General features: G+C 32.2%; 1 protein-coding gene across 3 annotated transcripts in view; it reads right to left on the bottom strand.

Moving 5' to 3' along the window:
* LOC113521034 (putative inorganic phosphate cotransporter) overlaps window positions 1-12,773 on the bottom strand; it is a 56,857-nt gene extending 44,084 nt beyond the window's left edge. The window contains exon 1 of one of the 3 annotated variants that reach the window (XM_052891733.1): window positions 12,644-12,773. Coding sequence is in view for 2 of the 3 variants with exons in the window: in XM_052891721.1 (XP_052747681.1) it covers window positions 11,225-11,264 (40 nt within the window). In the remaining variant the exon portion in view is untranslated. Of the gene's footprint in view, window positions 1-6,597; window positions 6,944-11,224; window positions 11,408-12,643 lie in introns of those variants that run through there. The other 2 variants (XM_052891721.1, XM_052891728.1) reach the window with 2 other exon arrangements.
* Window positions 12,774-13,143: the final 370 nt, after the last annotated feature.

Raw genomic sequence — 13,143 nt, 5'->3', positions numbered from 1 at the left:
ACTTTGGCTGCGAAAAAAATGTGTAGTTGGAAACAAGTAGGATTTAATTTTTTTTTCTTATATTTTATTTTACAATTATATCTTGCCATTTCGTCTACATGTCTCTGTAAATATATAGGATAGCACTCTATGTACCGAGTTAAAAGATATTTATATATATATATATAGAAATTTGAAATTTGATACACCTATCCGTGTATCAAATTTCAAATTTAAATCCGTTCAGTAGTTTTTGCGTCAAAGAGTAAAAATTTTTATTTAATTAGTAATGTTGCTATTCTTTTTCCATTTTAAAAAGAATAACATACACCAATAGATGGCGCGATTCATTAAATATTAGAATTTAGAATGCCGAATATTGCGACTGATTTAAAAAAAAGAAAGATAAACAAGAATTCAATCGTGACAAAATTTTATTATAATTATTTCTAATGATTTTTAAATTTAAACTTTTTTTATAATACTTAAAACGATGAATAAGCAATAATCGACTTTATACTCTATTATTTTAAAAACTTATATTCATTTTAACGATGTTCATATAAAGATAAATAAGTTCATAAAATTTCCGTTGTGCATAGATACCTAACGCTCTAGACTAGTGACAAGCGAATTCATCAATAGAAACGACATCACTAGCGAGTCCCCTGAGATAGAATGAGATAGCAACATCGGATATCTCATTTCAACTCATGAAATCGCTTTCGATAACGATTCCATCGATGGATTCGTTTGCCACTTGTCTAGGGGCCTGATACCTGATAGAAATTAATAACTGTCTATAGACAAAGAAAATTGCCTGGATATTACAGAATATATTGTAATATTTGTGGTATCTCTTAAATGTCACCATTCCCTAGGACTATGTTATTGCTGTGTGGTCCTAACATAGAATTGGATACCCCTTCCTTTCCCGTAGGTGTCGTAAGAACCGAATAAAGGAACTTAATGGTCAAGTCAGCAGCGTGCCTCTTAAAACCAAAAACCTCACTGCGGTTGCCATCTCGCCTGCCAAGCGTGGTAATTACTAGCAAACCCCCCCTTATGAGGGAGGCCTATGTTAAGCAGTGGACAGTTAATGGCTAATGTAATGATGCCTTTTTTTTTTAATCTACGTTTAATATGGGATTTTTATTTTTTAACATGTGTTTGGATGCTTGTGTTTCGGTTTGAAGGGTGGGATATGGCATTTACAAGGTACAGAGGAATAACAACTGAGTCCTCAAGAATGGTAACGCATGGGGGGTATCATGGGCGAAACAGTATACTCTGTTATGTCCATGGTACTGCTCATGTCTATAGGCGACGGTTACCAATTTCCATCAGGTGGACCGTCAGCTTGTTTGCCAATCTAAGTAGTATAAAAAAAATACTACTTACTAATTCACTTATGCACAAAGCAACAAATTTATTATTATTTAATATTTTTAAATATGTTTCCCTTTCCCTGATGATGATGATGAAAGGATTTCAAGAATACTATTTACAGTTCATGGTACGAGTTCATTTACTCCAATAGTAAATATTTCGCAGTTCTTGTTTTGCAAATTTAATTGCTACTTGTTATCTACCGTCTAGTGTATATTCAACTTTCTAGATTATAATGGGTGGCCAAACTCGTCGTCCAAGGTAAGCCTTATAGTTAAGGCGACCACGGACGCGGAAGGCATTGTTGTATTACATTCTGTTTGTATAGAAAAAGCCAAAATCATACATGCCTTTCATACAGCGATACCACATTATCGAGAATTTATACTATAATCGAGAGAGATAAAGGGAAAAGATTTCATTGTTTGACAGTTTATAATGGACTTTTTTTTACGCAAATTAGAATGGCAAACAAGCTGACGGCCCACCTAATGGAAAGTGGTAACCGTCGCCTATAGATATGAGCAGTACCATGGAAATAACAGAGTCTACAGTTTCGCCCACGATAACCCCCATTCCTGAGGACTAATGTTATGTGTTGACCCGCATTATTAATTTTCGTAGCTCTCAAAATTTGCCCCTTAAAGTTAATATAAAATACTAATTTTTCATTATATTTATCTACTTGAGCGAAGTCGGAGCGTTTCAATAATATGTTATATACTAGCTGTGCCTGCTACTTCGTTCACACGAGTACTGTACTTTTTTTTTGCTGGGTGAAAATGGTATGGTAACCCCGCCTGCGCTAACGGGATACGCTGGCGAAGCACCAGTGAAAGGTGATAGATGAGAATGAAAACAGGCCAGTTAGCCCATCATGGTGAATTTATCAGGAATTAACCATGATAGTTTCCAGGGGGAACCGCGAGAAGGTTGATCTGGTTGGGTATGTTACTAGTAATGGGATTCTCAGTCTCCATTACTAACAATCCCTTTCCCCCCATGAGTACTGTACTGTCGTATGGTCCCAGGATAGAACAGGCCATCCCTTCCTTTCCCGAGGATGTCATAATAAAGGGAATGCAATGGATGAGCGTCTCTTTTAAAACATCTTCAAAGCGTCTGCGGTTGCCAATCCCCCTGCCAAACGTGGCAACTACTGTCAAAACCCCTCAAAGAGAAAGCTTATGTTTAGCAGTGGACAGTTAATAACATTATGTACGATGATCATCACATTCCATCAGGCGGGCCATTAGCTTGTTCGCTATTTTAAGTTGTATAAAATAGTACATTACTGCAGCGGCCACTGCAACTGAGGCATTGATGGACGAACGTACAAATGTGGGCCGAGGCGCAGCCAAGGCACACATACGTGAGTCCATCAATGCCTAGTTGTGGCCAAGGCTTGTATAATACTTTTCTCAAACAATGCGCGGAAATCAAAAACACAATTTTACTTTTTAAGTTCAATGACGAATAACGTACAATCATAATTTTTCACGCGCCATATTGTTCCTTTGTTTTTTTTTTTTTTTCAATAAACAGCATTCTATTTGCAAGCCAGTTCGAAATTTAAATAAAACCTTTTATTAGTTACCTCCTTGGTAGCCATGTTTCGAAGTAAAAGGTCATTCCATTTTTAAATTACAGGACAGATATGAGTTTACATAGTAATTTATCTGGCCGCAAACCACGACTGATATGGATTTTCATACAACTTTTTCCGGCCGCTGCCCGCATGTATCTGATCAGTACGGCAATTTTGATTTATCTCGAAGAAGATTGTCAAAATAATGCTCACATTTCCAAGCATGTTTGAGAAAAATTTTTTTTACTGACAATTACTATTGAGAATTCAACTTGTTAGTAATAGTTTTCTTAGTAATGGCCGCATAATTTATTGTAAGATTTTCCGTGAGAATAGAATTAACTGGTGAAGTAGATGATTTAGTTGTACAGTAACAATCAATGAGAGAAATGATCTTGAATATAAAACAGTAGTTAACGCAATCGTCATTGTGACGACACAATCATCGTAATTAGAGATCATGCGATTCAATCTCGAAGAAAAACTAAGATAATGAGATTATAATAAGGTAATGTAGGAGACTACAGCATGAGGAACCTCTTTCAGAAGAAACCTCTTTACCCCCCCCCCTTTTGATTCTTCAAAAGGGGGGGGAGTAAAGAGGTTTCTTCTGTATACCCCTGGTATTGCAAGTATTCATAGGCTACGGTAATCACTTACCATCACGTAGGCGGTTTTTTTTTATACAACTTAGAATGGCAAACAAGCTGACGGCCCACCTGATGTAAAGTGGTAACCGTCGCCTATAGACATGAGCAGTACCATGGACATAATAGAGTATACTGTTTCGCCCATGATACTCCCCATGCGTTATCATTCTTGATGACTCAGGTGTTATTCCTCTGTACCCTGTAAATTCACGCCATATCCCACCCTTCAAACCGAAACACAGCCATGCAAACACAACTGCTTCACGGTAGAAACACGAATGGGACAGAGGTACACAAGCAATCGATTTTTGTACAAAGTCTCCCTCTGGTCTTCTCTACCAGTCAACCATTGGACAAACAGAGAAATAAGTAGGCGGTGCTTTATTGAATTGAAGAAAAAATTAAGCAATAAGATTAACATACTCATACCTACTTGTACAACAATAAGTCCATTACCTTAAGGTTGTCTTGAAAACATTGCTCTCAGCAATAAGACCGCCTTACTGTACTTATACAATTGTATCGTTGTGTTTGTAAATTGTCTTGCTTATTTCCTATATTGTATAATGCAAATAAAGTATACTCATTCATTCATTCATAAGAGAAAATTATATTAATTAGAAAAGAGAAAGAGAGTGACTAATTTCAGTACTAAGACACCAAGAGCGTGCATATTACCCACTGTTGGTAACGCTGGTATTCTCATAGGTCCCATGGTAGCGTCATAAATACCATGACACCGAAGCTGCAATTATTAGAACACAAGACATAATATGTATACCATATATATCATATTAGACAGTTAGAAGTGGGTTATCTGAACTTATTTGCGGCAAAAATCCTTACAACGCAACATCAATTAAATCCTATAATCCCATTATTGAATCGTATATTAATTTTTCAATCAATTTTAGAAACCAGGTTTTCGATTCGGGTTTATATTTTTATATTTGTTACCTTATAATTCTGTCAGTTTTACGATGATTTAGATTTTACAACACAGGGGGCAAACGAGCATGCGGCTCACCTGGTGGTAAGTGACCACCGCCGCCCATGATCACCCACAACACCAGCGGCATTACAGGTGTACTGTCGGCCTTTTATAAAGGAATATGCTCTTTTCTTGATGGTTATGTTGTCGTATCGATTCGGAAATACTGCTGCTGGAATTTGATTCCAAAGAGTGGTTGTGCGTGGAAGAAAGTGCCTAGAAAAACGCACGGTGGAGGATCGCCACTCGTCCAGATTGTTGGGATGAAATTTTAGTTTATGGCGGGTTGTACGATGTTTTTTTTTTTTTATGAAAGGATATGCTTACAAATTGATAGTATACAAATAGAAATTTTATCAAAATGAGTTTAGTAGTCTAGTTTTTACTCGTAAATTAAAATAACTGGTTTAGTCACAATTGAAGTTTTTTTTGTTTGCCAGACATAACTTTAACTATTCTATATGTTAATGTTTTTTGCTCAATTAATTAATATTTTAAATATTTTTAATCTTGATTATAACGTACCAACAACAATATTATATTTGTTATGTATATATATTAATTCGTTTATATATGTAATTTTAGTATGTACGTATATCAATAATTACTAGTACCGCATTCGAGTATTTTGACACTTCCCTATAGTTGACTGGGAGAGAATGCTTTTAGCATTAAGTCCGCCATGTACACATATTTGTACTAATGAATGAATAAATAAATAAATAAACAATAAAGATAATTTTTTTTCGGCTTTTGTTTTATATTTATAGCATAAATAAATGAACTAGTGGTCGACCCGTGGTCGAAATTTGACCATAACATTAGTTTAGAATTGAAGAAAATATCGTGAAACATATATAATACTTAAAAAAATATACAGACCAATTGAAGATACCATCCTCATGGAGGTCTATTAAAAACCATTTCCCGTTGTTATTTTAACTTATTGCTTTAACTGTATCATTTAGTTAGAAAAATAAGTTGTTAGTTAACGTGGTAGCGTTATTAGTTAACTATTAATTGAATTTAATAACTCACTAAAGAGGAAAAACGGAATATAATTGTAATATGATGCGGTGAATGCAAGTAATTCGTTGAAAACTTGGTTTTCCCTATTAATAATAAATATGATTAACAATAATTAACCTTATAATATAATATACAAGGATTAGTTTTAAATACGTTCAAATCAGGAAGACGTTTTCCATACATTAATTTTTTTTTTGTGACTATATTATGCCATTAGATTCGTCCTCAATTTTGAACTAGTTTTCAATATATATAAATAAATTCTATATTGTATAATAGAATTTACTTAAAGTTACTTTGTTGTGACAATGACGTCTTTTTATGTCAATTATTAGCCAAACTTATGGAGAAAGCAATGAAGAGTATCTATCTATCTACTAGGTGTTGCTTGCAGCTTTAATAATGTTTTAAGTTTAAATTCAGATATCATCATACCAGCCTTTAACTGTCCACTGTTGAACATAAGCCTCCCCCTTAGGGGATTTTTCCAGAAGTTGCCACGCTTTGCAGGCGGATTGGTAACCGCAGTTAGGGTTTGGAGGTGTTTTAAGAGGGACGCTGCTGCCTATCACTAGTCTATCCTCTTAAGACACCCACGAGAAAGAAAGGGATGGCCTATTCTATGCCGGGACCGCACGACTAAAATTTAGGTATAAATTAAAATTGTCAATAAAAATAAGTTTCTTTGCAAATTGTCTTGGACTATTTATCTTGTTCTTTACAATATATTTGTAAGAAATTTTAACGGTTTACTTTTCAATTTAACCTTACAATATATATTTAACTAATATTAAACTCATTTCGAATCATGCAGTAACGTTTGTTGTAGTATTAAAAATTAATATGTTAAATGTTATAATATTTTTTTTTTAAGATTATAACAAGTTATTTACAAAACGCATTCACACACCAAACACAAAGAGTGTTACTAGTAAATAAAACATTTAATTATCTATGTTGCCATAACTTACCCGGTTTTGGAGATGGTGTATCATTTCTAAAATTCGCCATAATCACAATCACAGACTTAACACTTCACACAGTTGTTTCTTTTTTTAATTTAATTAAATTCGTTATTTAAATAAAATTATTTATTTCATTCATTTATAAATTATATTTATATAATATTCATTTGCATAAATGTACACTTTTAATTATATTTTTCATTTATTATTAAATTAATAATCAATTTATATTTTTATTGATATTTATTATATTAAAGTATGAAAGGTCGTTAATTATATATATAAATATCATTACGGTTATTCTGTCTAGTATAAATATTTATTATGGCCAAGGTGAGCGGTAAGGAAGTGGCGGCGCGTGCGCCGGCCATAATAGTAAGAGAGCGTTGTTTATAAACTGTTTTATATAAGCAATGTTACACTTGAACTTCACTGTTGGTACTGTGTTCATAATTTCTAAACTTGATGGACAAAATAAAAAATAATTTTTTTTTATTCAATTTTGGCCACCTTATTTATTACTTGTATTTATTTTATTTATTTATTTGTTTTCACTATAAAAACCATAATAACAAACAATCATACTAATAACCTAAGAGTTTTGTCATAAATGCCCTACATTCTGAATACTACAATATACATATGTACATATGTAAGGAAATTAATGATTATAAAATTTTAAATTGTAACTAAAAATTTATAAATTTCAAAGGGCATGTAATGTAACGAAACGTATCGTGCGACAGTGACGGATGATTGACGTTTAATAAAAAGTGAAAGAGTTTAGGAGCGTACATAGAGGGAACGTTTTTGAGGTGCGTGTGCGCAGCGCAGCTACTCCGCGGCAGAATTACGAGTAGGATACTAATATCCAAACAAACGACTTTTGTATAAAGACTCTAGCTTTGAATGATATCTATTGTATAGATAGATAAAGACCTAAATTATTATATAGGCTTCTTTATTTTTTAAACTTTATTTTTGCTGTCTGTTTTTTGACAGTACAAAAAAGGGTCCATTCTGACGCGTCATTTGTATTAATCTATCTCTAAAATTGAAATGTCAATTTGATATGACAGCTAAATATTTATTCTAAAGACCAATATGAACTAATTTTTTAATAGATTTAACTTAAAATTATTATAATTTAAGTTTATATTCGTTCATAAAACAATAATTTTGCAAAATTATTAAATAAAATAAAGTTAAGAGATAGATTTAGAGAAATATTGTCTCAGAATTGGTCCCATTGTTCCAGAGCTCGTATTATGAGAACCAGGTAGTTGACTTTATTAAAAAAAAAAATTTAAAATGTATTTATTGGAACCATAAAAAATTACAAAAGTAGGGTAGTGTACGATAACAGCCACATTGTTTTGCGTGTATATATTTCTTATTTACATATCTGTCTATCTGTAAATCAGCACTGCTAATGAAGAGATAAAAAGAAGAATAGAGAAATAAACAGCGCCTTATCAACCATACAAATGACTTAGAAAACCACTGCTATTATAGTACAATAAGCTATAACACTTAGACGATGGCTTGTATTAAATCTGAATACTAAAACTGAAGAGGTTCACAAAGTTATCAGCGGATTACTCCTCAGAACGTCAATTTTCACCCAAGATACTATCTGAATATGATTGTTAAAAAGGAGTCATTGGATATAAGATGAAGTAGAAAAAAATTATTTGTCCGAGTTTTTTCTACGTATTGGCTACCCCATCAATAGTTTTTTACATCATTTCCTACCAAATTTTTTTTATACTACTTAAAATGGCAAACAAGCTGACGGCCCACCTGATGGAAAGTGGTAACCGTCGCCTATAGACATGAGTAGTACTATGGACATAACAGAGTATACTGTTTTGCACATGATACCCCCCATGCGGTGCCATTCTTGAAGACTCAGGTGTTATTCCTCTGCACCCTGTAAATTTACGCCATATCCCATCCTTCAAACCGAAACACAGCTAACAAACACAACTGCTTTACGGTTGAAACACGAATGGGACAGAGGTACCCAAGCAAACGACTTTGGACAATCTCCCTCTGTATACACTTATATTGAGATTGAGGTATACCTTTTACTCTCAATCTAATAATATATACTCGTACAATAATAAGAAAAATAAGTATGTTTGATTGATAAACAGAATATAGATAGATAGACAGATAAACACTTTATTTGAATCATTTATGACACACGTAAATTAACAAATGAGTTTATATAATCAAATCACCTTTCCATTCTCTCTCGATCTCTAATTTTTCCAGTCGACTTCAAATAAAAAGAAGTATTCGGTTGCATTTTTTTACATTTGTAAACTTATAACTTCGTCAATTGTAAACCGATTTGAAAAATTCTTTTTTCATCTGAAAGACTAGTGCCATAGAAATTTTACTAAAATCTGAGTGCCTACCATGAAATGTTTTCCGAAATTTCGGAGCCAAACGAAACACAAATTTGATGTTAAAATTACATAATACACGCCTTTTGGAAATATTAAAAATATTAAAATATTGTTCTTTTGGAATTTTATGATAGGATGTATGACGAACGAAATGTTAAACTCCATTTATTGGTCCAATTTTGGTATAAACAAAAACACGAAATTGAGTCCGAAATTTCGGAATTTCATTTCATGGTAGACCCGCTGTTCAGTAGTATTTAAATCAAAATAATTGGCAACTTCCAACAACTGAAGTCTATTTTTTTCTATGAAACGTAATCTTAATTTTTATATTGTTACAAATGAAACCAGAGGCCGATCCTCTATCAAAGCAAGACATTCTATATAATGAGAAAGACAACGAAAATTTAGGTGCGCCCAGAGTACCAAACCCGATTTCGTATAAAAACATTCAATTCCTAAATTTACTCGACAGAGAATTGAATTTAAAATCTCTAAATTCTTATTCAAAGAAACGTTAACCACTGCACTGCAAAGGTCACCATAATATACAGAACGTACCTAACATATATTTGAAAGTAATGGCAGTCGCAATGAAGCATCGAACTAACTGTTTATTCCAGTACGAACTGGTTATGAAGGGCGTTGAAAGTTATGTTCTAACGAGAGAACGTGATGGAGTATTTAAAATTCGACTTTATAATTTCTCAAATCAAATGATTCACAAATTTTTGGCCCACTAATTTTTTTTATATCACCGTTATTAGAAAGAAAGAAAACATCGTAACATATGTAAGTCCGACTTTGTTTTAACACTATGTAAATTGTTAAGAAATATTTATTTGATATACTATAAAGATGGCAAACAAGCATACAGCTCGTCTGATGATAAACGGTCACTATAGCCTTTAAAATACGAAGGAAAGAAAATAAGAATAACGGCTGATAAGAAAAAAAAAATGGAAAGTAAAAAGTACGTATCTCCCTAAATCATGATACTAGAATGAGAAAAGACTCATATTTAACAGATAAAATTCATTTTTTATTCAAAAAATATATTTTACAGCATATAAAACAAAGCGTTTTCATTTTTGTTCAAAATATCGAAATAATAGACGTAAATTTTTAATATACTTTTATAGCATACGTAAATAAATGTATGGCTTTAAAAGTGTATTTATGAAATGTACTATTGTTTACTATTTTAACGAACGCCAAATTTTATTCTATAAACACCTTTTTCAATCAAAAAATACCTGAATATTTTATAAATAAAAAACATATAAATAACAGTTGGCAATTTATAATAAATCGCCTGACATTTACGTAAATAAATGGAACCGAATCGAATAAAAACTTATGTTCATTTTTTAACTATGTCTATATACATACATGCACAGCGGAAATTTTATGAATTTAATATATTTACCATTTCCGACAATTTATTATTTATTTATCGAAAACACAAAATATTTTGTATAGGATAGATACTACATAACGACATTACAAATACTATAAATTAAAATTACAGTTCGTTTAGACTCAAATACAATTCAAATATTTTTCCTTTCTTAATTATATTTACTTTGTAATTTGTATAATCAATATATGTAATATATATGTTTGTGCGTGTGTGTGTGTGTGTGTGTGTGTGTGTGTGTGCGTGTGTGCGTGTGTGCGTGTGTGTGTGTGTGTGTGTGTGCGCGTGTGTGTGCGTGTGTTTGTGTGTGTAATATATGTGTATATATAATATATTAGTTATACATATAATAATTTAAAACTTTTGCTCAAAAATCGTCATCAATAATTAATTTATTATCATTAAAATACTCATCTACATAATAATAATACTTATTAAATAGTAATGCTTTAAATTGAATTTTAAACGAAATAATATTACAATAATTGTTTCTACTTCATCGTGGAGTTTTAATTTAAATTCATAATGAAAATTATTCTGATGATCACTTGAGGAAAAGCAGTCATCAGCATCTATAGACACTAATAGCACCATGGCCATGACAATCAGTGACACCCATGGTGTCTGTCACTCTAGAGGGCTGCGATGTCATGCCTTCTAAAATTTACATTTTTTATGCAACCTAGAATAGCAAACAAACTAACGGCCCACCTGATGGAAAGTGGTAACCTTCGCCTATAGACATGAGCAGTACCATGAACTTAACAGAGTATACTGTTTAATTAAAATAATTTACCAGGTTTCGCGACGGGCTCCTCACACATGTTTTCCACCATTTCGATCACAACACAGCACTGATCACTTATTTAGTCGCGGTATTCGATGATCCTTTTTTTTTTCGAGTAGCGTCAATAATTAATGGTCATCAAGGTGGGATGAGGAAATATCGGCCCGAGCACCGGCCATTGACAGAGCGTTTGTTGAATATAAACCGTTTATATATGTGTGACAATGCACTTGAACATCGCTACGGCTGCTGTGTGTACAATTTGTTTAATTTTGTGGATAAAAAAATTATATATTTTATTTTATTTTTTTGGGCGTACATAATAGAAGTTTACAAATACAAAATTAAACTATAACATGCAAGTACATGTAATGTATTGACCAGGTAAACTTGCCACAGCATGATCCAATAATAAATGCGAATGCAACAAAGCCATTCGATTGCAATTATTAGTGATATAAATTAAACATAAAAAAGTAAGTTGAATAAAAAACAAAAAATTTCTTCTTCACAAGTTTTTAGAATAATAAATTTATAATAAAGTTATAATAATAAATACACTTAAGTCCGTATAACAATAAAATAAAATCAATAAATATAGCCTACGATTTCAAATTATACTGAAAAACCTCTGCTATGATGCACTTCATCTGTCAAAATTAAAGTAGTAAAAAAGTAGTGTGTAGAAATAGTCATAAACACATAGGTATGTGTATATATTATATAATTCATTTTTATCATAGTATTTTCATGAATTTATACACAAGAGAATCTTTTAACATGCAAAGACTTATTTTTTATTGGATGATAATGTAATGGTAACCCCGGCTGCGATAACGATCTTGATACACCTAAAATTCAGCACGTTGATTTCCAGGGGAGACCACGAGGAGATCGACCTGATAGCGTATATTGCAATAGTCCGCTGATTGAGATAGTCCGCATTACTAATAATCCCTTTCCCTAAAACTGATTACCCTAACATATTATTCGTGTAACAAACAAAAAATAATATACACCGGTACATAAAAGGTTATTTTTTATAAGAGCTTAGAAAAAAAGACGTCCTTCATTTTTTGTATCGGAAAATGATTTTAGATAAAGTATATTACACACAGCGGAATATTCACTCAGATAAGAAACAATTTTTCCGCGCAGTTTGACGGACTATCCTGTAAGAGGCGCGAACGAGGGACCCTCTATTCGTGCCATATGAATCGTAGATACCAGTAGATAGATAGGTACTCTTTACTGTTTCCTCCAAAAGATTACAATAGTAAACTTATTAGAAATATAAACAATTACAAGATATACACATATGTACATAATTATTTAAGTACTTTAGTTATGTGTCAGATCTTCTTAATGTCTCCATTGTAAAGTATGTAAAAAAAAAATGTTAAAATTACAATAAAATAAAACACTTACATTTTAATGATTCCTTTCGAAATTCTATCAGTAAATATATTTATTGACTAAGTATTTCTCTGTGCCTCCTCATTTCTTATTGTGACAATGATATCAAACAAATATTATGAATTGAAAAACACTAATCTTTATTATCGTATACGTTATTTATTACTTTAATATTATTTATCAAAAATCGATACACATTTATTAATATAAATGATAAAATGAATGACTGATTATATAAACACAAAGGCCAATCGTGGCGCTACAATTTAACAAACAAGTATAAACGTAGTTATTGCAATGTTTTTTTTTTTACAACTTAGAATGGCAAACAAGCTGACGGCCCACCTGATATTAGGTGGTAACCGTCGCCTATAGATATGAGCAGTACCATGGACATAACAGTTTCTGTTTCACTCATGATACCTAATTTCACTCATGATAACCCATGCGTTGCCATTCCTAAAGACTCAAGTGTTATTCCTTTGTACCCTGTAAATTCACTGCCATATCCC

Source organism: Galleria mellonella, unplaced genomic scaffold, assembly GCF_026898425.1.
Source record: "Galleria mellonella isolate WM207_F2 unplaced genomic scaffold, CSIRO_AGI_GalMel_v1 utg1073, whole genome shotgun sequence".
NCBI lineage: Eukaryota > Metazoa > Arthropoda > Insecta > Lepidoptera > Pyralidae > Galleria > Galleria mellonella.
The sequence above is the reverse complement of the archived record's forward strand: the minus strand, read 5'-3'. Positions and strand labels throughout refer to the sequence as shown.